The 26,601-nt window shown below is 37.2% G+C and overlaps 1 protein-coding gene across 3 annotated transcripts in view; it reads right to left on the bottom strand.

Annotated features, from left to right (window-relative positions):
- The window catches only part of LOC125264390 (cell migration inducing hyaluronidase 1), a 158,869-nt gene that overhangs the window by 40,729 nt on the left and 91,539 nt on the right, over positions 1 to 26,601 (bottom strand). For all 3 annotated transcript variants that reach the window (XM_048183656.1, XM_048183658.1, XM_048183657.1), the window contains exons 9-11: positions 24,762 to 24,883; positions 23,342 to 23,489; positions 17,689 to 17,880 (exon numbers count right to left, since the gene is read on the bottom strand). In XM_048183656.1, coding sequence (XP_048039613.1) covers positions 17,689 to 17,880; positions 23,342 to 23,489; positions 24,762 to 24,883 — 462 coding nt within the window. The remainder of the gene's footprint in view (positions 1 to 17,688; positions 17,881 to 23,341; positions 23,490 to 24,761; positions 24,884 to 26,601) is intronic.

Below are 26,601 nucleotides of genomic sequence, written 5' to 3'. Positions count from 1 at the left end.
TCACAAATGAGATCTCTTTAATATCTCAATTGCTTCTCCTAGGCACATAGAGATCTTTGCTTCCCAGATTTTCTCTTGTAAAAGTCTTTATACAATTTATTTTCGATAGTTAAGTAACTTTGTCAACTAACTCTCATTAGTGTATTAGTAGACTGTTGTGTCTTACTTAGACAATCGAAATAAAGTGTTACCTCCAAAAAGACAAACAAAATGAACAAAGGCAATTAATCAAAGAGCCAACAATACTCATCATATACAATGCCAAGTTTATTGGACAGCTAGATTAGGAAGCAAGCTAGAGAAGAGGTGAAATGAAGACGAAAGAACAGGAGGCTTTTCTTTTGGGTTTCAGATTTTGCACATCCCTGACTGTTTTAACAGAGTTTATTCAGAACAAACAGCTGTCTGCGGCTGTCTAATTGTTGTGCACCATTTTATTGGCTGCATGCTGACAAGATGAATGCAGATCTATTTCAATCACACACCTCAGTCTATCTGCTTACCTAAAAATCACCATCAAATGAGCTGATGGCCAGCTGGCACCAAGCAAGAGACAGATGAAAAAAGGGTGAAAGTTCAGAACAAACAAGGGTCAACAGATTGCAACTGCTTCCTGCTTCTGTCTGGCCACCGGTGAGGCAAAGCCGACAGATGGGATTCTTTTCATCACCACACACAATCTAAATTGTGTAGCCCTATAAGTACAGCACTTTTTTAAATCACATTTTAAATCGCAATTACAACTTCTATCAGAAAACTCACAATTAGATGTTTTCTCCTAATCATGCAGCGCTTGGGCATTGCTAAATGTTGATAGATAAAAACAAAGATCATCAGTTCAATGGAATCAAGAACCGTTTCAAAAGAGTGATTCACTGACGATTCATCATGTGCATTCAGATCTCGAAGAGAGTGTGAACAGATGAGACCTAAAAAATAGGATGGAAATAAAGTGTACAACTACAGACACCCATAACTATCATGCACACATGCACACACTCGCCCTGCACCACTCCACATCCACAGAACAAAAATACTTACATACTCCACCAAAACACATCAACACCTAATCCACAGTCAAGCAAAAACACTCATCACCCATCAACGCCCTGCTAAATAACACACACACATAGAACGATGCTCCATCAACACATGATGCCATATAGTTATGAGCGAATGTAATGATCCAATTAGGGTGGGAATGACAGGCGGGTTTGGGAAGTACATACCCAGATAGCAAGCAACCACCAAAACAACATTAAATCAATGTTAATTGCATTGAATCGACATCACTTTTGCACTCGCAACTAATGTTGAAAAAAAATGTTGAAATTTCATCCAAAAATCAATGGTAATGGCATTGAATCAATGTTACAATGTGATGTTGGTTCAGCATCATTCTACTCTCAGAAAATGAAACACAACAACAACTGACCTAAAGCCACACAGCCTGAAATCAACTGAAGATAAAAGAAGACAATCAATCTCTCAAGATCTCAGCAGAAGTTCTTTTTGAGAATTAACAGAGGTTTAGATGTTGATGGTTTATTGAAAATTGTAAGTTGAAATATTGAAAGTTTATTGTTTTATTGATCACCATTATGGTGATCAGTGTTTCATTTAGTTGGGCAGTTTTACTCTTGACTTTTATGTGAGTTTCTGGTCTTTGTAGCAGTTTACCAAAACACATAATTTGTTGCAAACAAAGTCAGAAACAAAGATGATCAGGTGATATAGTTTTCAGCATCATAAAGTAGAAGAATTCACTGATCTTATCCCTGAGCAAAAGTGGTTATTTGTTATTAATAGATTAACCAACAATACTTTTTTTTCAACTTCAAATTCAGATTTTTGAATACATTGTAGTATTTTTTAAATATAATCTATTAACAACAAATAACCACTTTTGGTCTTTTGGTCACAAAGTATACGTTCATCAAATACTTTCGCTTCAAATCCACTAAATCCCAGACTCAGCACATTCAGAAATGCCAGTTTGTTGGCAAAAATCGCTAAATGCCACACCCCTTTGTCAGCAAAAGCCTCTAAGTCCACAGAAACCAATCAGGAGACGTGAATCAAATCATATGATTTCAAGATGAATGACGGCAGGCGTGTAAAGAAAATCATTACAGTGGCAATGGATTTCACGAGTAGCATGTAAACAACAGTATTTCATGTGCTGCTGTAACCCTGACAGAATCGGAGATAACCTACACTAAAAAACAGCTGTAATATGACACGAACATGGCAGCCACTGCTTTTGCAACTGTTTACTATGTCTTGTTATCCAAAGAGGTGGACTTTATCCTATCATACACCCCACGCAATGCGATGCCAGGCCTGACAAGTGTTTTTTGCTAGTTTTAGCCCGACGCAGTTATCATTTTCACGTCCAGCGCCACATTGTTTAAATAGCAAATGCGCTCGCGCCCATTTGAGCGCCCATGGGCGTGCTGGTCTGAAAACGAGGTGTGTTCAACTGAAAACTGCGCCATTGACCAACAAAAACCTGGTCTAAAGTCAATGAAGCAGTATTTTATTTGTTATTTAAAGAGCATGTTAGTAATATGCGCCGGGTGCACAACTTGTGTACACTCTGCTTATTACACACACAGGGACGCGCAGCAGCACACAAACATGCCTAATATTAAAGGTGCCATCTTGTAAAAAAACGTTCGATGTAACATAAGTCTAAGGTGTCCCCTGAATGTGTCTGTGAAGTTTCAGCTCAAAATATCCCATAGATATTTTTAAATTAATTTTTTTAACTGCCTATTTTGGGGCATCATTAACTAAGCACCGATTCAGGGCTGCTGGCCCTTTAAATCTCGTGCTTCCTGCCCCCTGAGCTCTCGACTATAATACAGTGCATTTACAAAGTTCACACAGCTAATATAACCCTCAAATGGATCTTTACAAGATGTTCGTCATGCATGCTGCATGCATGCTTCGGATCATGTGAGTATGGTATTTATTTGGATGTTTACATTTGATTCTGAATGAGTTTGATAGTGCTCCATGGCTAAAGCTAACATTACACACTGTTGGAGAGATTTATAAAGAATGAAGTTGTGTTTATGAATTATACAGACTGCAAGTGTTTAAAAATGAAAATAACGATGGCTCTTGTCTCCATGAATACAGTAATAAACGATGGTAACTTTAACCACATTTAACAGTACATTAGCAACATGCTAATGAAACATTTAGAAAGACAATTTACAAATATCACTAAAAATATCATGATATCATGGATCATGTCAGTTATTATCGCTCCATCTGCCATTTTTTGCTGTTGTTATTGCTTGCTTACCTAGTCTGATGATTCACCTGTGCAGATCCAGACGTTACTGCCTGCCCTTGTCTAATGCCTTTCATAATGTTGGGAACATGGGCTGGCATATGCAAATATTGGGGGCGTACACCCCAACTGTTACGTAACAGTCGGTGTTATGTTGAGATTTGCCTGTTCTTCGGAGGTCTTTTAAACAAATGAGATTTACATAAGGAGGAAACAATGGAGTTTGAAACTCAATGTATGTCTTTTCCATGTACCAAACTCTTGTTATTCAACTATGCCAAGATAAATTCAATTTTTAATTCTAGGGCACCTTTAAAAATAAAGGGATTCCTCTCTGGAGAAGCATTCAGTCTTTCCGCTTGCAAATTCTGCCATCTAAACAGCGAACCCACCATTGTGCCCAAAACACACACATCACCCATTAAGAGACTAGGTACAACCCTCATGGACCATTCGTCTGGTGCGCCGACCATTGTTTCCGTTGTTAAACTAGCAAAAGAGGATTACCTGCGCCATGCGCTTCAGACCATGAGCATAGATCGTTAAATTACGGAAACAAATGATTACACTTGACATTTCTGTCCTCCTCATTTCTGAAATGATGGCTACACCCCTGATCTTACTGCAATGCATTCAGGGATTGTTTTCTACAAATTTGGTCTAAAGGAGGCATCTCAGAAGATGCTGAAAAATCACGCTGCCTACTTTTCTGAACAGCCTTTTGTGTTGTAAGTGCACCTATGATGCCTTAAAACGCTTCCACTGTGTGATTCACACACTTGATTCAATCAAGCTCATTGCTAACGCAGAGAGATACGCATTCAGACAAACAAACACGCACATTCACCCAGCATGAGAGAAGCATCTCAAAAGACAACCGAGGAGGATTAAATGAGTTTCCTCAGGGCTGGAAAACTGTCGAATGGCTTTTACAAGAGTCGTAAAATGAGAAAGCGCCCTACACTTCCGCATCAGAGACAGAAACACAGAGAGACAAGCGTTCGCCATCAATCTCCTGTGAGAGCATCATTAGCGCCGTATCAGCAACACGCATCTTTGCGTCCGCCGTGATGAATACACCAGGCGCTTTGTTTTTATGACATCTTCCCTTGTTTGCCATCGCCCACGTGCAACACAAACCTGCTCTAATCGTGCAGGCAGTCGAGACAAATTACGACCCTGACGGATAATGAATGTGCGACCTCTGCTTTGCCGAGGCAGGGAGGTCTTAGCGCGTACACACGGGTGTTTCAGAGCGAGAACACGTGCGTGTGCACACATCCAGGCCCCGATTTCTCGAGCAGGCATGTATTCTGTGCCATTAAGATCTTAATTACGGCCTCCATTGAAAAAATAACCACATTCACACACACACACACCGAAAAGCCAGGGGTGCTGGCAGAAAGACCTACGTGAGTGGACTTTCAATGCGGTATGAGTTGTGTCCATCCTTAATTAGTGTCTATGTGTGTTCGTGAGATGAGTCACAGTGTCGTGTCCACAAGCTAAGCAGATCTTGACCTGTACTCTTCAGCGCCATCACAGGGATATGGATATATAGAATAACAGATCATTATCTTTAATTCGGTTATGGAACAAGCTGTGTTCGAGGTGAGATGTTAATTCCCATTAGGCGGAGAGACCAGCTGAGAACAAAGACACTGCTGGCAATTATTACCAAAACACATTTGCATTTCACACATTGTGAAGCTACTGCTATTGCTCATACTTACAATTAGTTGTCTGAACAAAACACTAAGCAATTAACTTTGGCTGTATAACTTGTTCTGCACCGTTTGTGATACTTCAAATGAAGTGGTACTTTTCTAAGTAATTAGACTTCACCTGCAGGATGATAAAACAGGGCAGAAAAAAATGACATTGAAGAAGGAAGCTGAGCCATATATTCCAGGATATGAAACACTTTTCTCAGAAATGGACTGACTGTCCATATTGTCAATGTACAAGTCATGATACCACGTCTGTTTGTTTAACAATATGTCTATTTTTGGTTGTGTGACTCAATGTGACTTAAGTGACGATAAAAAAATATATACTTCGGTTTAAAAAGTAGTGTAAATTTTTTTCAGACAGATCCTAAATCAGATTTTAAATCACATACTTATTTGTTAAAGTCAGATTAATGTGATTAATAAGTGCCTAAACATTGAAGCAACAGCATTATTTAAATTTTGATTGTTTTTCTATGTATGCATTCATTCCCGTTGCTCAAATGGCACTAGAAACATCAAGTTGGATTACCAAAAGAATACATTTACTGATAAAATGTACAGATTGAATGCACTAGTCACGTTCATGTATACATCTATTCAATGCATGCCTTTTCATCTGACACGTTTACCCAAATATGACAGTTAAAATAGAAGATGCTTTCCAGATGACGCACGTCTTTATGCGTCTATAGACATCTCGAAGGGGAACAATCATTTTGATGCATGACGCAGTTGAAAACCTTACTGACATAAATATATTCACATTACACAGCCATGCACATCTCATTACAACTTGGCAATGAAAAAACAAATGCCAGCGATGTTTTTGTACAACAGCAGTTACTGTCATGGTTTTGACAAATACAATCGTCCAAGTGAATCAGTGCTGTTTACCTGCACAAACCCCCTCAGAGCAACAAGCAACTGGTGCAGGGACAGGAATAGACATTATTGGGATTTAATAAACAACAGCTTTGTCTGGTGGCATGAGTCACTCCGCTGAAGTCTTAAGGAACAAGAAAAGAGCTGACTTGGCTCTTAAAATAGAACCATCCCGTCTGCCGAACGGAGAGCTGTCACAAGAAATTATATGGAGACTTGACGACGAGGAATCAACAATGGAACAGCTGGAAATGCTTTTAATGATGTTGGAAGTTGTTGTGGAGAGAGACAGAGAGTGAGAGATGAGAAGACAGATGAGAGACTAAAAGAGACAGAAAAAAAAAAAAGAGTGCAAAGTTTGAAAAACAACAACAAATTCTGAGCAACAAATTGAGACAAATGTTTTCACATTTTCACACACAAGCACGTTTTCCAGAATTTTTCCCTTGCATGTTCACATGACAGATGCATTCAGTCGAAAGGCTCTGTGTGTCCAGGCAGTAACGCCATTTGCTATAGTAATAAAGAAGGGGAAACCAAGTTGAATTGTTGCATGACTACTGAGAGCTAAAACGTGAAACACACAAAGATATTTTCTTTTAATGAGATTGCCTGATCTATGATTATGTGAGCGTCTTTTGAGTATTTAATTCCTTTGATATGCATAAGACGTGCAAGAACGACATAAAACATTGCCTTTGTTCTCGGACATTCTGTGTTTGATTGTAATGGAAAGCTGGATTAATTATTCAGAACATAAAATCATACATTTAAAAACTACTCCAACAGAAAGAAAACATGATGGAGCTGACATAAGAAATAAGGAGAGTGTCTGAAAAGAGGAACTGTCTTGCTGTTTCTTGACAGGAGTAATTACACTGATGCCCCGCAACTTAATGCATGGAAAGAGGAAAATGCTCTTTGGAAAATCCTCAATGAGAAACTGCTCGTTAAATATGAGCAATGCTTGGCAATGTATCCGAGCAGGCTAATTTCTCCTGGAATTATGGATGCATGTGGTTTAAAAAAACATGATAGTCATACTAAACTGCATACAACCTATTACATAAGTACAGTATACAGGCTTATCCTATATATTTTGCTTAATATAAAAAGCTACTTGGGAATTAAATCTGCTGTAAGCAACTTATTTCTGGGGTGTATCACATATAAAATGTCTCTATTATCAGACAGATATCAGTGAAATAAGTGTCGTGAGAAATCATACCTGCCTTAGGCTCTAAAAAAAGGATCTGAGCACAACCTAAGCTTGCTAGCCAATAACAAAACTTAAAGGATTTGCTGACATGTTTTGAAAAAAAAAAAAACGCTTTGGAATGTTTTGGAAAAATGCTGAAGCAAATGCGACATTCCATTCAAAGCCTGTGAAATATTATAAGGAACGTATCTCATATTCCAACAATAAAGAAGTTCTGTTGCATGAAGAAATAAACTGGAATACTAGCAATTGCTTTAGAGGTGTGTGGATATCAACAATCTCCTATAGGGCCATATTACTAGGGCTGTCCTCGACTAAAGATTTGACTAAAGTGTTCTTAGTCAACTAATCGCATATTAATAAGCCATATAAATCATAATAATAAGCCTTTAATTGCCTATATATATAATACATAGCCTAGCCTAATCAGTGCTCAAGTGCACACATAAAGTTTGCCACAGCGCACCGGCAAAAGTAATGACTATGAATGTATCGTGAAAAAACAGCAAGCAGACTGCTTTAACATTATTGAAAATGTTTTCTTTGTTTTCGGCTGCAGATATTAAGTTGACGATGCTGATCTGTGCAATATGCACGTTTCATATGGATTACATAATCTCAGACTACTTTACATAAAAGTAAAGCCAAAAGTACCTTAACAGTTTCGAATGATGTATTACTTTTATCTGTATGTCCAAAAATGAGTATTTTAAGTTTTTCCGCTGTTTTTGTTTTGTTTTTGCGCACAAAAAGTATTCTCGTCGCTTCATAACATAAAGGTTGAACCACTGCAGTCATGTCGATGGTTTTAACGATGTCTTGTACCTTTCTGGACTTTGAAAGTGTTGATTATATTTTCAAATTATTGGTTGGAAAATGAGCAAAATTGAAGCAAATGTAGTACTTAAGCTCAAAGTATACTTCGGCTGTCCGTACGTATGATGTTGACTGCGTTCACAAACAAAATAGTATACTTTGAAAGGCTAAGAACATGGAAAATTAATTATACCCGGGTCTTTAAAAAGCAACTGCTGTCTCAGAAAAACATCAAAGACAGAATGAAGGTTTTGGCAGAATATGGGAAGTCGTGTGTGGAGTGATGAATCACAATGAAACACGAGTTGCTTGGTGATGCTCCAGAGTGGCATCAACGAAAATCTGCTGAGAAATATAATAATAAATGCATCTCTAGCACAGTGAAGCATGGAGGAAGAGCTGTCATTTTACCTGCTGGTATTGGTGAGCTACTTCACTGTGAAAAATCATTTAATGCTTTGGAGTTCAGGAGAATATATTGCTGAATGGCTTGCTTCCCAAAATAAAAAGTAGTTATCTAAAGAGGAATGATCAGATGTTATTTTTCAACAAGACAATGGGTCTCAATCACTAATAATTGCATGTACTATTTGTATTTATATGTAAGTTTGAACTTCTCATGAAAACACTCTGCCTAATTCACAATACTTGTGTACGCACAATTTATTCTTAACCTCCTTCTAATGTTGATGAATTCGGAAGAGCAACAGCGTGCCCAAGGTGAGTAATTTACATAAAACACACCCACACCATGCCCATATAAGGGCATGCCCATGACACTCTCTAAAGAAGCGTTCTGATCTGCGAGCAATGCCAAGAGTGCCGTCCTCAAAATTAACACCTTTTATACAGACATTACTGAACCGTCTGTTTAATCAGCTGTACATGTGCATACCTGCTTCTTCCTGCTAATTTCCTGACCAGTGATTTGTGATAAAAATGGTTACCACCAAGGCCCGGTTTCACAGACAGGGCTTATATTAAAGGGTTAGTTCACCCAAAAATGAAAATTCTGTCATTTATTACTCACCCTCATGCCGTTCTACACCCGTAAGATCTTCGTTCATCTTCGGAACTCAAATTAAGATATTTTTGATGAAATCCGATGGCTCAGTGAGGCCTGCATAGCCAGCAATGACATTTCCTCTCTCAAGATCCATTAATGTACTAAAAACATATTTAAATCAGTTCATGTGAGTACAGTGGTTCAATATTAATATTATAAAGCGACGAGAATATTTTTGGTGCGCCAAAAAAACAAAATAACGACTTATGTAGTGATGGCCGAAATCTGCTGAAATCACGTGACTTTGGTGCTCCAAACTGCTGATTCGACACAAAAGATTCATAACGCTCTGAATCTTCCTGAAGCAGTGTTTTGAAATCGGCCATCACTAAATAAGTCCTTATTTTGTTTTTTTTTGGTGCTCCAAAAATATTCTCGTCACTTTATAATATTAATATTGAACCACTGTACTCACATGAACTGATTTAAATATGTTTTTAGTACATTAATGGATCTTGAGAGAGGAAATGTCATTGCTGGCTATGCAGGCCTCACTGAGCCATCGGATTTCATCAAAAATATCTTAATTTGCGTTCCAAAGATTAACGAAGGTCTTACGGGTGTGGAACGACATGAGAGTGAGTAATAAATCACAGAATTTTCATTTTTGGGTGAACTAACCCTTTAAGCCAGGATTAAGCCTTAGTTAAATTAGGACATTTAAGTAGCTTTTATAAACATGCCTTCAAAAAACATTACTGGTGTGCATCTTGAGACAAAACAATGGCACTGACATATTTTAAGACATGCTTTCAGTTAAAAGAGCTCAAACATGCATTTGAGACTGTAATGCTATTAAGTGCTAACATTTGTTATGCAGGTGTAATATTATCAACGGAAGTGCTTTACAGTGCTTGTAACAGGTTTTCTTATCATGCAATGTGGGAACACTGACTCACTGATGCATTTTATTTGCTTTAAGACCATTTTTAGATGTTCAAATAGATCCAAAAATGGTCTCTTTCTGAGTTTAAATGAGTAAATCAGTCCAGAGGAAGTTATCAAAATGGCTAAAAGCAGCTTTAAATGATTACAGAAAATGTAGAAACTTCACAAACATCTGTAATGGTTTTCAGAGCAAAACACTTAAATGAATCTTGATTCTGTCTGGTTTCGTTTTACGTCTGGCAAGCATCAGTAAAAAACACTGAAAAAATGCATGCAGTTTGAGGAAGAGTTGAGGACTGGAGTGATGGGATCTGTCAGCTGATCTGAGTCATTGCACAAATAATAAGGGCAAATTGTTTAAAGAATGTCAAGGTACATTGTGTCCTCTCTGTGCCTGCGTGTGATTAGCATGAGCAGGTAATGGAGGGCTGCTCACACCACGACGCCTTCAGAGAGACAGCAATTATCACTGTGATTTGGAAGTTGACTGTAGATGTGTTTGTTCTGCATGATTATTTACCTGAGATATGATTAATTCAAACTGCTTGTGGCAATGCAATGCAATGCAAAAACAATCTTTTATTTTAAAAATCTTTAAAATAACATGATTTTAATTGAGAAACAAAATTGCATAAGACTTGTTTTCAGAGTTTTGAATTAAGGTTTTTTTCCTACCCCATAACCAGATGCAGGATTGTATTGGATAATAAGAATTGAATCTTGAACTGATCTTGACTTTTGTTAATGTTTCTTACCACACAGCACTTTTTTCCAAGTTTAAAATATTCACCTCATTAAAAAAAGTATAGGCTTAAAACACAAACATAAAAAATTTAACTCTTAAGTTAATTCACTATGGTGCCATTCATTCATTTAGAAGGCAGCTGTCTATGTAGCCAGCAAGGAAGTTCACTAGGGTTTGGAAAAGCCACTTCACATAAATTTGCTTTATCTAAATCCCTTATGAAATTCATACCTGCCTTAATTCAACCCAACAGCTGCATCAGCAAATATCTTTATGTGCATGGAATGCACTCTTTCGGATTTAAATAAGTCACTCTTTATCCAGGGATATGCCAATTGAAAATATCAAAGTGAAATCTGTGAGTTAAAGGTGTCTATTTTTGTCTAAGGTTGTCCACTGTTGATGGGTGGACTCAAATCTCTAGGGACCTCACATTGAGCAAAGTGTACCATGGTTATCAAAACAGTGGATTTACCATGGTACATATGGATTAGACCGTGCATGCATATAAATTTGGGGTATAACGGAACATGTATTCAACCAGAACTGTCACGGTATGAACGTCACGGTTCGGTGCATACAGTCAGACGACGAATACTGTCAGTCACAGGCGATCCACACTCCAATCCAGCAGGGGGTGCACACAGTAATGCAATGCTTTTTGCTAACCACCGCAACAGTAAAAAGAGCAGAAGAAGAACAGATGATTTATGCATAGATATGTTAACATGTGATCTCTCAACCAGTGTTTCAACTGTGGAAAGACATTATTAAAACAGCTTGAGAATAATATCTCACGTAGCATTACATTTACCTCAGGCAAGTCATTTAGTGTCCACAGCATGTTAGTTCACTAGAGAAATGAAGCATTTCACTAAATATGTGCACTATATTAGCTCATATATTCACTTTACCTGTTATTAATATCTTAAATATTTAATAAATGTTTAAATAAATTTGTCATGAAAACCAAGTTATGACAGCAACTGTGTAAATGATTATATTTCAAAAATGAATTGGAGCAGAATAATAATTGAAAAATAATTTTATAATTAGATTTAGAAGTTAATGAAAAACCTGTCTTATGTGCAATTTACATGTTTTTTTTTTTGTTGTTTTTTTTGAGTGTTGATTATTATATCTAAAAATAAATAGTTTATATTTTTAAATGTAATAGTTTGGGATCTTTTGTTAATTGTAACCTTTAATATTATAGTAATGTGCAAGAAAGGCTCCTTGTGACTTCAATACAGAGGTACGTACCGAACCGTCATGTTTGTGTACAGTTACACCCCTAATATGGATGTAATATTTATGATAGGCCTATCTCACAATTCAGATCGGCTGTGTCTGAAACCAAAGGCATCTTCTTGAAGACAGTGCTTCAGTGCACCATAACATCTTATCAAGAGAGCTTTAGATAGAACTAATCAAATAATTAATGACTACAATGCCTATTTTATGATAGAAATTGAATCATAAGTTGGAAAAAAAAATGAAAAAGGACATTTATAAACAGTTTAACATCAACTATTTCCCCACCATTTTGAACAAAAAGCTGATATAATTGTGTTTTATCAAAGACTACGTCCGTATTGGATTCAGAGTGACAATCAAAATATAGACAGAGTAGATCGAGTCCATCAATACCCCAAAGCTTGCACACCTTAAAGGTGTCCTAGAATCAAAATTTGAATTTACGTCGGCATAGTTAAATAACAAGAGTTCAGTACATGGAAAAGACATACATTGAGTTTCAAACCCCATTACTTCCTCTTTCTTATGTAAATCTCATTTGTTTAAAAGACTTCCAGAAAACACGCGGATCTCAACATAACACCGACTGTTACGTAACAGTCGGGATCATTAATATGTATGACCCCAATATTTGCATATATGCCAGCCCATGTTCAAGGCATTAGACAAGGAAAGGCAGTATTAACGTCTGGATCTGTGCACAGACAAGGTAATCCAGCAAGAACAACAGCGAAAAATGGCAGATGGAGCAATAATAACTGACATGATCCATGATAGCATGATATTTTTAGTGATATTTGTAAATTGTCTTTCTAAATGTTTCGTTAGCATGTTGCTAATGTACTGTTAAATGTGGTTAAAGTTACCATCGTTTCTTACTGTATTCACGGAGACAAGAGCCGTCGCTATTTTCATTTTTTAAATGTGCAGTCTGTATAATTCATAAACACAACTTCATTCTTTATAAATCTCTCCAACAGTGTAGCATTAGCCGTTAGCCACGGAGCACAGCCTCAAACTCATACAGAATCAAACGTAAACATCAAAATAAATACTTTACTCACATAATTCGAAGCATGCATACAGCATGCATGACGATCATCTTGTAAAGATCCATTTGAGGGTTATATTAGCTGTGTGAACTTTGTAAATGCACTGTAATATAATCGAGAGCTCGTGTGGCAGGGAGCACGCGATTTAAAGGGGTGGCGCGCTGAAAAAATCAGTGTATAGTTAATGATGCCCCAAAATAGGCAGTTAAAAAAATTAATAAAAAAAAAATCTATGGGGTATTTTGAGCTGAAACTTCAGACACATTCAGGAGACACCTTAGACTTATATTACATCTTGTGAAAAAGCATTCTTGGGCACCTTTAATGAAAATTAACCATGGTTTTACTATGAATAAAACCAAAAAACAACAAACTAACCATGATTTTGCTATGGTTTTGTTGTGGTTATACAAATGGTAGTCAAAAAAACATAGTTTTACTATAACAAAACCATGGTTAATTTTCATAAGGGCAGGGGAGTTGACATTTCACTCAGTAACATTAAGCAACAAGTTAGCTTACATACGCACAGGCAAAGCTTCTATCGTTTGTTTCTGCTTCTTCACGTTTTTGCATTCTGAGATTCGGTACTCTTTCAGAACATGTGTAATAGCGCCCCCTAGAGCATAACAGTGAAAACATTCCATCAATGGGGGAGAAGCATTGTGTCAGAAAGAGTTAATAATTATTTCCAACCAGCCGCTGATTCACACACACACACACAGGATTATATTAACACCAGGCTGTGTTGTCTTCAAGAATCAACCTGATTAAGGGATTGGGACATGCCCTGAAGCCTTGTAAAGCCTAAAAAATGTGCTTCTTACAGACTTATCTAAATTACCTGGTTTTATTGAATTCAAATATATTATTTATGACATCCTGAATAGAAGTTACAACAAAGGTCACTTTTTTTACAGTGGAGCAGAGAGGGCAGGATTTTCAGCCATTGTTTCAAACCAGAAAATAGTGACTCAGTACCTGCGGTAAGTGAGTCAAAGATGACTGTGGCAGGGGAAAATTGATTGGAGGTTTGATGAAAAAGAAACCAAGACTGCTTCGGAAAGAGACTTTTCTCTCAAAAAAGAGTGAATCCTGCAGCCATTGAGGTTCTGCTTTAATGAGTGACTGAGGGAAGGTTTGCCAGCCCATATCTCTGTCTTTGCCACAATAAACCACCTGAAAATCAATGTCAATATTGTGCGGAGAACTACTTAATCTTCCTTAGCACTGATAGTTTTTGAAAACAGTGCTGTCAGAAAGCACCTCATTGATTTCTGCTCATTCCACTGAGCTGCAAAGGTGATTTCTGCAAAATGCATGATGAATTCTGTGTGATATTAAAATGAGAAGATATCCTCAGTGTTAAATTGCAAATAAAAATCAGAAAACTACCCTGAACTGGGTTAGGTTATCTTGAGAGATTATGTCAGGTATGACATCTAAATATGTAAAGCAATGCATCTCGACCCAAACACAGTTTGTTTAGCCTATAAAAATTAACATCTTTAAAATCAAATATTCGCTGAATTATGCATTAGGCACAGTTGTCTTCCTTTAGAATCCAATCCATATTTAACTGTTGTCAACTGCACAATAAATATCACTTTGTTTGGCATTCTAAGCTCTAAGTTTAAAAAGCCGATCGGTCTTGATGTCACAAAGAAAAACGAGCTGCCTCTGAAACTTCGAGATGAAGTTATTAGGAGAAAAAAAACCTAGAGAATGTGATAGAGATTGGTATCATTTTGGCCCTTCCTTTGAGCACTGTGATGCTCATTGTAGCAAAATGGACAAAATGGCGCAAAGCCCAGAAACATCTAAGATCAGACCATCCTCGAGCAACCGAACAAGAGGAGCAATTGTTAAAGTAATGAACAAGACAGAAGCTACAACCCTGACAGGACCACAGAGCTTATTGGATGAAATGAGAGAAACCACCTAACATCACCAATCGTTCCAACACTTCAAAACAGATTCTGCTTGAGAGCAGCTAAAGAAGCAACTTCTGGGAGAGGAACAAGACATCTGACAAAACCGGCAATCTTTTGCAGCCTGATGGCATTAACGCTGAGCATTCTGGTCTGAAAGTGAAGTACTATATTTAGTGCAAACCAAACCGCCTACGCAATATCATTCTGAACCAATGAGCATGATGGTCAGCGTACAGAGAAATGCGTTCAGGGCAAAATCATCCTCCAAAAGCACAATGACCCAAAGCACATTAAGTCTCCTCATTGTCTACTACCTACGTTTACAAGCAATTGCTGTGATACTCTAAGGACCATAAACAGTACTTTTATGTATTTTTTAAAGAAAGTAATATTGTTTTTTCAACAAGGATGCGTTAAAGACATTTAATTATAATGCCCCTTTTCACAAGATGTAATATAAGTCTCTGGTGTCTCCAGAATGTATCTGTGAAGTTTCAGATCAAAATACCCCACAGATAATGTATTATATCTTGTCAAATTTGCCACTATTTGGCTGTGAGCAAAAATGTGTGTTTTTATGTGTGTCCCTTTAAATGCAAATGAGCTGCTGCTCCCGGCCCACTTTCCAGAAGAGGGCGGAGCTTTAACAGCTCAACAACAACAAAGCTGGAGAATCTCACGCAGCCAAAATGAGGATTGTCAGTAACGGTGTTCAGCCTTACATTGTTCAAACCGGAGTCGACACTGATGGAGAGACTCAGGAAGAAGTTACAACTGAATTTCAAAAATATCTCCCTTTGCATTGAACTTTGAGCATTGTAACTTTGCAGATGACTAATCGTATCTCGATGCAATGTTGTCTCCAAAAATGATGCATATAATTCTGCCATAAAAATTGTCAAAAGATACCTGAGCTTAAAGACACTGTCCACATTGGAAGCATGCCTATAATGCATTAAAATGCTGCCCATGTAGGCAGCTCCAGAGGTTTTGAAACACAGCCTATTATTAAATAGCTTGAGAAAAGGTTAGTATTCTGGAAAGGCCCAGTTAGACTTCACAAGCTTCAATCCAATTGAATTTGTGGTATGACTTGCTGAAATTGCAGTCCAGTGATGCGCTACATCTAATTTGGAGAAAATTATTTTAGCATTAAAATCAGGAGGTGTAACAGGAAAAAATTCAATGGGGGGGGGGGGGGAGTACTTTCCGAAGTCTCTGAATGTCAACCACCACATCATTGTTGAGTAAAGTACACTTGAATATAATTAAACCAAAAGAAGATAAACACAGGTAAACCATAAACATCAGAATGAAAAGTTCTCACACACACACACTTCAGCCTGAAGGTTTTCCAGAACAGATCTAAAGCCATCTTCACTTTTGAGTGTGTTGTGCTTTCCTGAATCTGATGTAAGACATTCCAAACCCCCAGAGGAAAAGGATGAAGGGATTTTACAAGGAGTTTATTTGAAATCGGAACTCTTTGTGCCTATGAGGAACTGCTGGAGCTCAACTTTTTCTCTGATGCAAAATTTCATCTAATGCTTGGTAAATTGCCATGATGAAATCCTGTTGACAGCACTGAAGTGTCACAGACAAAGACAGCAATCAGCAGCTGTTATTTCAGCTACACTTTCAATTCAAACGTCCCTGTTTCTGTGTTTTTATGTAAGTGCTGAGTAATACTAAACAACAATGTGCATAATTATTTTGTGTAGGTATATATATATATATATACCTACACAAAATAATTATGCACATTGTTGTAACTACTGTCTACTATATATATATATATATATATATATATATATATATATATATATATATATATATATATATATATATATATATATATATTGAATTTTCTTCCGGGAACGAACACGTCACAATATTCCTTATTTAAATAATTCCCGCCAAAGGCATACGCAAAAAAAGTGTGTTAAAACTCACGGTTTTGGTAAAAGGTGTGACATTTCCGAAACATGTTTGAAGCGGTTGACCAATCACAACACACTGGTCCAGCCGACTAATCAGAGCACATTGTGCATTTCAGAAGGAGAGGCTTCATAGAGACCAGAACTAAACAGTGTAAAATATGTGAAAAATAATGTTTTTTGAACATTCAAACATGAAAACCTACACTCCAAAATCAAAATCAAAATCAAAATCGAGACTTTGAAAAGGGGCATAATAGGTTCTCTTTAATAACTGAGCATTAAAATATGCAAAAAAATATGTTAAGTTTGCTCATGGCAGATATGCGTTTTGGAACAGGGTTGCACACTAAATGGATTAAAGTGGATGTGGCAGTATTTATGAACCTCTTGTCCAACAAAACCAACATTTAATAACATGATTTTACTCCAAACTCACTTCATAATGTCAGTCGAGTGTTTGAAATAACATCCTTCTTTAAAATGATGTGGCTTCTTATACAAAACAAGGCATAAAATATTATTTAATAGTATTTTTTACTGTGATAAAGGCTATGTCGATTAGCATTGCATTATAAATATACTTTATTATCATGAAAATACCCGAGACGGCTTGAAGAAATCAGATAAACCATACATTGTCGTATATAGACGTGTTTATTTCTTAAATGTGTCATAGATAGCGTTTTAGCCATTTTATAATAACATAAAAAGGCTGCTGCTGGTTGGAATCTGTATATTGGTGGAATCCAGATATCTATGGGTGGATATCTATGACAATGGACTAAAATTTGGCTAACAATTAGGCTGAATTGCTTTACACCTTCATAGAGGAATTTGAGAGCTATAACTGACCTTCCACTTTGATCTGGTTCCTCGAGCAAGAAGGACAAGGCAAGACGCTGAACTCTTCAGCTTGGTGCATTGAATAGTCCGTGCTGGCCACCACGATCCTATCGCCGAATGTCCATCCCTGAGGTTCGTCCGCCAGCTCCAGGATACTGCAGTTAGACAGGGTGTCTATGGAGATGGAGGCCTGTGGACGCACTGTTGAAGGACACACATTTATTTAGCATGCACATATGGTCAATAACTGTCATGCCCTATATAAAGATTTATATGCAGTGTTAGTCTAATCTGATCTGAGATCCATTAAAGATGCATGAAATTGTGTGCATGAAATGCATACATGCATTTTTATACATAACCAGGCAAACACTTGACTGAAACATTTCTCCTGACCAGAGATCTGAAGATCTTGTTTAGAATTAAGTGATTGATACCCATTAATCAAACCCAGATAGAGACATTTAACAAACGTAAAGTCATCGTGAGCAACAAGGTTCCATTGTCTCTACATGAGAACACTGCTTTTACATTTACGCATTTGACAGGTGCTTTTATCCAGAGCAACTTACAGTTCATTCAAGCAATATATTTCATTTGTGCTTCCTGGGAATCAAACTCATGATCTTGGAGTTCCCGCACATCTTTTATGTATTTTAGGAGCTAAATGCATTAAAACTGAAGCAATGCATAATCAATAATATTTTTATCATGCATACCTCTTTATGCATGAGAAATGTGATCAGGTCATGTTATGGTCACAATCAATCATGATGTGACAAGAGTTCTTTAAAATGTCTTTCATAGCAAAGACAACCAAATGAAGTATTCTGGCTTGTAATCAGATGGAGAAACTTGCATGTTAGCAATTATAGAATGGCATATTAACAACTAATCTGGGCTGAATTTACAGACAGACGGTGGTTTAGATTAACAAAAACCAATTTCAGCCAATAAACAAGATGTACCATTTTGGGAAAATTAAACCTTGAAACATGGGACTGAAAAATCCAATACTTTGGGCATTTCTGTGACCTTCTCTGAGTTCTGTTAAAATCATTGACAGGAGGAGCACAAAATGTGACACTTATGGCATTTGGGCCTGCAATCTTTGAGAGCAGTTTAACTTGACTGACAACAAAATGTCAGTTTTGGTGCACTTGTACACTCCAGATTATGTTTAGCGGAATAAAATCAATGTTACAAAATTACAAAGTGCAGGAAGTATATTTCTGAAGCTTTTTGTCCATTTTTGTCTATAAGTAGCTAGTAAAGTGCACACTTTATTTGACAAGAAATTGTCAGAGAGGGCTTACGAGCTCTTGAGGTCATCACAAATCACTTATAAAGGACGTTAGAGCTTTCGCTCTGAGTTTTTACAAACTCTCATTATGTTTGACAGAAATTACTTTCAAAATGAACGTCTTAGTCAATGTTAAACATCGTGCACAACCCATTTCATTTGTGCAGACTGACGTGTTTACAAACAAAATCAGGACATTCGATGTAGGACGGGACTTGAATTTATCCTTCAAGAATCGATTGGTAATTTCAGTCGTAAGGACAGAGCATTTTATTTCATCCCAGGCTACATTCACATTGTCAGTGTTTGGGATTGACAACACCATTTACTTAGGTGTGAGTCACGAATGTCTCATTTACACAGCAGCTTACAGTAGCGTCTCGAACAGTGGGAGTCAAACCCATAAAGTCATGACATAAGGAATGCTGTTTCCGGGTTCAAGCCTCTACTCGTTTCACTTGAGAATACTATCTCAACAGCTGTTTATGAGCACTATTTATTCATCTTACACATTTTACCTAAGCATTTAAAAACATGCGGTGTACACTACAGTCTCCGAGCTCATGGTGTCCCAGACAGGAATATTTTAATGATTTATAAAAGATGAATCACTGTCGGGTCATCTGGGATTTCGGTATGGAGATAAAGGTTAGGAATATAATTTTTCGATAGTATTACATCACATTGTGAGTGTATATAAACACCATTTGTTGTTTTCTAGGGGCATCTGGTAGAGCGTTTAGACCCTTCCTCAAAATCGGGTCTCCCAAACTACCTAAGTATATACAAATGATATTAATTTAAAATACCCATAGAGCTTACTATATAATGCGTAAGAAAACAAATTAGTGCATATTAAACCATTTGATTGTAATTTCTTACACTTGATTAACCTTTAATTAATAAATTATAATTATAATAGCCTATTAAGTGAATAATTGAACATCATTAATTAGTTTTATTTATAACTGAAATATTTGGACATTTAACACTTAATTTAACACTTAATTACATTAAAGATGATTGTGAATACATGTAGGGTAAGTGCAACTGCGTGTATAAGCTAAGCTATCAGGCTAATCGGGTATCTGTATGCTGTGCTAGTACGTAAGCTAATTAATACAGATATAGAACACTGGCAAGGTAAACTAACTTTACTGAGCATTGAGAGCCCCTAGTGGTCAGGAGCATTTCCGTTGTGTTGCGACTCAATTTTGTTGTGTTGTGGCTTGACTTCGTTGTGTTGTGGCTCGATTTCGTTGTGTTGAGGCTTATTTCTGTTGTGTTGTGGCTCGACTTCGTTGTATTGTGACTCGATTTTGTTGTGTTGTGGCTCGATTTTGTTGTTGTGGCTCGATTTTGTTTTGTTGTGGCTCAATTTTGTTGTGTTGTGGCTTGACTTCGTTGTGTTGTGGCTCGATTTCATTGTGTTGAGGCTTATTTCTGTTGTGTTGTGGCTCGACTTCGTTGTATTGTGACTCGATTTTGTTGTGTTGTGGCTCGATTTCGTTGTGTTGAGGCTTATTTCTGTTGTGTTGTGGCTCGACTTCGTTGTATTGTGACTCGATTTTGTTGTGTTGTGGCTCGATTTTGTTGTTGTGGCTCGATTTTGTTTTGTTGTGGCTCAATTTTGTTGTGTTGTGGCTTGATTTCATTGTGTTGAGGCTTGATTTTGTGTTGTGGCTCGATTTTGTTTTGTTGTGGCTTGATTTCGTTGTGTTGTGGCTCGATTTTGTTGTGTTGTGGCTCAATTTTGTTGTGTTGTGGCTTGATTTCATTGTGTTGAGGCTTGATTTTGTGTTGTGGCTCGATTTTGTTTTGTTGTGGCTTGATTTCGTTGTGTTGTGGCTCGATTACATGTTGTGGCTTGATTTCATTGTGTTGTGGCTCGATTTTGTTTTGTTGTGGCTTGATTTTGTTTTGTTGTGGCTTGATTTCGTTGTGTTGTGGCTCGATTTTGTTTTGTTGTGGCTCAATTTTGTTGTGTTGTGGCTTGATTTTGTTGTGTTGTGGCTCGATTTCATGTTGTGGCTTGATTTCGTTGTGTTGTGGCTTGATTTCGTTGTGTTGTGGCTTGATTTTGTTTTGTTGTGGCTCGATTTCGTTGTGTTGTGGCTTGATTTCGTTGTGTTGTGGCTCGATTTTGTTTTGTTGTGGCTCAATTTAGTTGTGTTGTGGCTTGATTTCATTGTGTTGAGGCTTGATTTTGTGTTGTGGCTCGATTACGTTGTGTTGATGCTTGATTTTGTGTTGTGGCTCGATTTTGTTGTGTTGTGGCTCGATTTTGTTGTGTTGTCGCTTGATTTCGTTGTGTTGTGGCTCGATTTTGTTGTGTTGTGGCTCGATTTCGTTGTGTTGTGGCTTTATTTTCATTGTGTTGAGGCTCGATTTTGTTGTGTTGTGGCTCGATTTTGTTGTGTTGAGGCTCGATTTTGTTGTGTTGTGGCTTTATTTTCATTGTGTTGAGGCTCGATTTTGTTGTGTTGTGACTCGATTTTGTTGTGTTGTGACTCGATTTTGTTGTGTTGTGGCTCGATTTTGTGTTGTGGCTTGATTTTGTTGTGTTGTGGCTCGATTTTGTGTTGTGGCTCGATTTTGTTGTGGTGTGGCTGTATTTTCATTGTGTTGAGGCTCGATTTCGTTGTGTTGAGGCTCGATTTTGTTGTGTTGTGGCTCGATTTCGTTGTGTTGAGGCTTGATTTCGTTGTGTTGTATGCTTGTTTGCTTTTTTAATTTTGTTGTGTTGTGGACCACTGGGCCTCCATACCCGGCATTGGGAGAAATCAAGTCCCCCCAGGAATCGGGTCTCCTTTAGGACCCAGAGTGATCCCATTGGTTCAACTGGCTTTTAACTGGTAGTATTTTTAGCACTTGATTATAATTCCTGCAAAATCATGTTATGATTTATACTGTTTAAAATGCGTTATGACCATGAATGTCTTTTAGTTTTAAATTACATGGTTCATATACTAGTATATAACCAAAGCTATAGGTTGTAAAATCAATCATTTCTCATTCTTACTGTTTTTTAGTTATAAAAACTATGTGCTAGCACAGCATACATCTACCTGATTAGCCTGCTATCTTAGCTTATATTATATTAGTATAGCTCCCTCTGTTGCTCTGGCTGAAAGGATAACAGTATAGCGCTTAAACCTCCTCAGATTGCATATATCGTGGAAAATTAATAGAAATGCTCACTCTTTCTAAAGAACTGTGATGTAAACATATGATATTTTATCAATATATTTCTAAGCCTTTGGATTTAAAAGCCCTGGCAACTAGTTATCTAGTCCGGTTCCATTCACACAGCGCGGGTTTTCCGAGAATGCAGTTCCAAGTCCTGAAAATGTATGGGTGTGAGTTCGGTTGTCACTCTTGGAAATAACCCAACTGTGTGAACGTAACCATATTAAGGACTCAAATACAGGACTGACAACTGTATTCTGCTGCTGTGTGAACATATGTGAACATACCCAAAATTAAAAATCAAAGACTGAGAAATAATGCATCAAAGATGAATCTAAAAATAAAAAGATTTCCATTGACATCATATATCTGCTTGCAGCTGCAGTGGTGTGTAATGAGTAATGAGAGTCTCAAGTACAAACCCACAAGGTAGTAAAATAGCAACTGTAAAATCATGGATGTATGAAATGTTTGATTCTATTAATTTCTTCAAAACTTCATTTTGTGATTTGATTAACTTGATTTGATCTGCATAGAGCTATGGTCATCCACCCTACACACAATTTTTGATTCATTAACACGTCCCCCGCTGTCGCCGTAGTCTCTATCTAAAGGATCCGGCTCTAATTAAAGCTCAGAATTTCACGAAATAATTTATGAAGTCACATATCATGGCTGGTAAACAGAATAAAGCAGATGGGAAATAAATATTAATCGAATAAGTGCAGCCGTGGTGAGCATTAAAGACTTCTTTCAAAAACGTGAAAAAAATCTTACTGACCACAAACTTTTGAAAATTATTATTTGTCTGATTAGGTTAATGGATGGGATGATTTTATTTTTTCACATTTAAATCAGTAAACTCTTATTCTATGTCACATGCTTAATGGCTGATTTCACTTACAGTATGGGACATATATAATTGTGTGGCCAAATGTAACGTCATATGTTTAAGACAATGAAAAGCAGCTATGCCATCTGACCACATGCATAGAGAGAGATATGCATACTGCTACCATTCACTTTCACTGTATGCAAATGAGCAGTGTGAGGTACATTGTACCCAAAATCTCCAATTGTGTTCCATGAAACAAAGTCATACGGGTTTGGAGTGACATGACTGACTGAAAAGAGTTTCTCAGGAAGAGAGAGCAGACTGTTCAAACATACCGAGCTTGCCGCAGAGGAAGCGCACACGGTAGTTGTGGCAAATCCCATCCACCTGCTCTTTGTTGAGGCACACAAAGCCATAGTTTCTGTCAAACTTGGAGAAGACTTCTCCTGTCATGTTGGCAGGGACGCCGTCAAGAGTTTCAGCCTGAAGACAAAGGAGGACGTTTTTAAATACAGTGAAACAGTCATCGCTGGAGTTTGAAGTAACATGTTTTTTACTTAATTAATATATTTATTCTGCATGGATGCATTAAGTTGATCGAAACAAATGTACAGACAATGTAAGGCTGAACACCAATCCTCATTTTGGCTGCGTGAGATTCTCCAGCTTTGTTGTTGTTGAGCTGTTAAAGCTCCGCCCTCTTCTGGAAAGGGGGCGGGAGCAGCAGCTCATTTGCATTTAAAGGGACACACACAAACTGTGTGTTTTTGCTCACACCCAAATAGGGGCAAATTTGACAAGCTATAATAAATGATCTGTGGGGTATTTTGAGATGAAACTTCACAGACACATTCTGGGGACACCAGAGACTAATATTACATCTTGTGAAAAAGAGCATTATAGGTCCCCTTTAAATTCAAGGTTCAAGGTTCAAAGTTCATTATATGTTTATTATCAAATTGCAATAATAATTCTCAGTATTACTGTATTTTTGTTCAAATAAATGCAGTCTTTGTGGGCATAAGTATGGAAGCTTGTTTCTGCCACAAATAAAAAATAAAAAAGATAATTGCAACCTTTTTTCCTCACAATTGCAAATATATATCTCACAATTCTGACTTTATTTCTCACAATTGTGAGTTTATATCTTGCAGTTCTGAGAAAAAAAGTCAAAATTGTGAGAAAAATCTGAATTTCGAGTTCGTATCTTGCAATTGCGAGTTTATAACTCGCAAATCTGACTTTATAACTCACAACTGTGAGTTTATATCTTGCAATTCTGAGGGGAAAAAAGGCAGAATTGCGAGATAAAAAGTTGCAATTATACCTTTTTTAATTTTTATTCAGTGGCAGAAACATGCTACCATACATACGAGACTTCAAAAACATTAAAGAATCTTACCATAACCTTTTGAACATTAGTGTAAAACTGGAAGCAAAGCTATAGCAAAACTGGAATGGACATGATTTATTTAAGTATGCACATTATATTGGCCAATTCTAACTTTTTTTAATTAAACTAATGTTATTGTTTCTGCTGTACTTTACATTGCAAGGCTATAATGCCTTGTATTTCACCTAAAATAAATGTTATTTTTTGGTTTACAGACATGCAAAACAGTTTCTATTATTATAGACCACCATATTGGCTATGAGCCATAATATAATAAGTGAAAATTCAGTTTCACAGACTATTTTGCAAAAACAGAAGCATTTAGCAGTAAGTATGTATGAAGCAGTAAGTTATATGTTTACCTCAATATCAAGAGGGTTACTGCACAGACGCTCTGGAAAAGCTTTGTGGAGGTCAGAGAGTTTCTCCCAGTCACCTGACCCCCTCTCGTCATCACGGTCAAACCATTCAGTCCATTCGGCCTCTAAAAACCACACAAACAGAGACACAGATTAAAGCGCAGGAGAACTCTGCCATCCCTCCAGCATTGCCCAACAGACAAGCTCTGTGTAGATATTAGTCTCATTTACATCTTTAATCTTTCTGCTTTGCAATTCTGCCTGTCAAAGCCTATTTATGCAGAGATAATTGCAGTTCGCCCACCCTGTTTTGCCGTCTGCACTGCCATACCTACAGGGAATTCAGCCTACTTTGGTTGCATTGCATTCAAATCATGCCAAAGACAATAAAAAGACACCTATGCCATGCAATCGAAAAGACATTCCTCTATCGCTCTCCGCAACGATCAGGGCAGAAATCTCAAGTGTTCAGGCTGTTCGGGGAATACTTGAAAATTATTAGCAGCTACAACAAATTATAAAGAGCTCTCCAATGCAAAAGAGCTCTCAGAATCCACTCCAAGAGTGTGGTGAGAAATTTACTGTGTATATTAACATGTGGGAAGTGAACTGGTGTCATAGTGCAGGGCTTGACACGTACACCCGCCATCCAGCCAAATGCGGGTGGATTTCAGCAGTGGCGTGTAACGCAGTCACTCCTACTAGCTAATTTGGTGGGTTGAATTTTATATATAATATATATATACACTTTTCAATTGTAGTCGTTTAAAAAGGCGTCTGAAATAATAAACTAAGTTCAATGTTGTGTTGTCAAAAATACAGATTTTTCAATACATATCGATACTGAAATATCTGAAATGCTTCCAATACTCATTTTCCTCAGAATAGACACACTTTCTTTCTCTCTCTCTCATCTCTCCGACAGCAAGTCGACACACAAACCCTCCTCCCCTCACTCACTCGTTTCATTTGCTCCGGATGAATGTTGTTGCTGTTACTGGGCTTGAATTTCGCCGTGAGATTGTGCATATTGCGCATAATTTTACTGCAGATTTTGTGCTCACGCACACATAAAGCTGCCTCTCAGTACTAAAATGAGTTCTTTCTCATTGCTTATTGCACTTAAACAGTTAAATACACACAAAATAATGTCAAAATGCCGGTCTTGGTGAGTATTCATGTAAACAGTCAGTTGTTTTAAGTGAAAGTAAACAGTTGAGAAAGAAAACGCATGTGTAACAGTATAATGAATCCATGCATCAGGTCTTAAAGTGACAGCAGCCTAATATACCTGCTGCAAAATTGTGAGATAATATTAAAAATATCTTTATGGCAGTTTTTCCCCATTGTATCGATAGCAAAATTGTGGCCAGTGAAAATGCTGAGTGGCTAGTAACTTTGGAAAACCATTCATGTCAAGCCCTGCTGTAGTGTGTATTATACATTAACTTACAAACAACTTACAAAATCACTTCCATGCTTAGGTTTGCACTGTACTGTCACATTTTATGGCTTTTTCTTCATTCCTTTAAGATTTGAGGCTAATCTATCTGCTTTAGTACTCCTAAAAGTTGCCAAAACAAGTTCCTAAAACATTTTAAAACCAAAAAACATTATTTTTGGATACAACTATTAATGACTTGATATACTAATCTTATTGACATATTTTTGTCCAGTGTTCTCTAGAATGAGAAAGTAGCAGATCATCATGGCTGTGATGTAAATTAAAGGCTAATAGTTATTTTCTTTTAAAAAAGGGACACTATGTGTACTATTTGAAAATCCTATTTTCTATACTAGTATTAAACTTGGAGAAGACTTCTCCTGTCATGTTGGCAGTGAC

The sequence above is a fragment of the Megalobrama amblycephala genome, linkage group LG3, assembly GCF_018812025.1.
Source record: "Megalobrama amblycephala isolate DHTTF-2021 linkage group LG3, ASM1881202v1, whole genome shotgun sequence".
In the NCBI taxonomy this organism is placed as follows: Eukaryota; Metazoa; Chordata; class Actinopteri; order Cypriniformes; family Xenocyprididae; genus Megalobrama; species Megalobrama amblycephala.
Note: the sequence above shows the minus strand (reverse complement) of the source record. Positions and strands in the feature narration are given on the sequence as shown.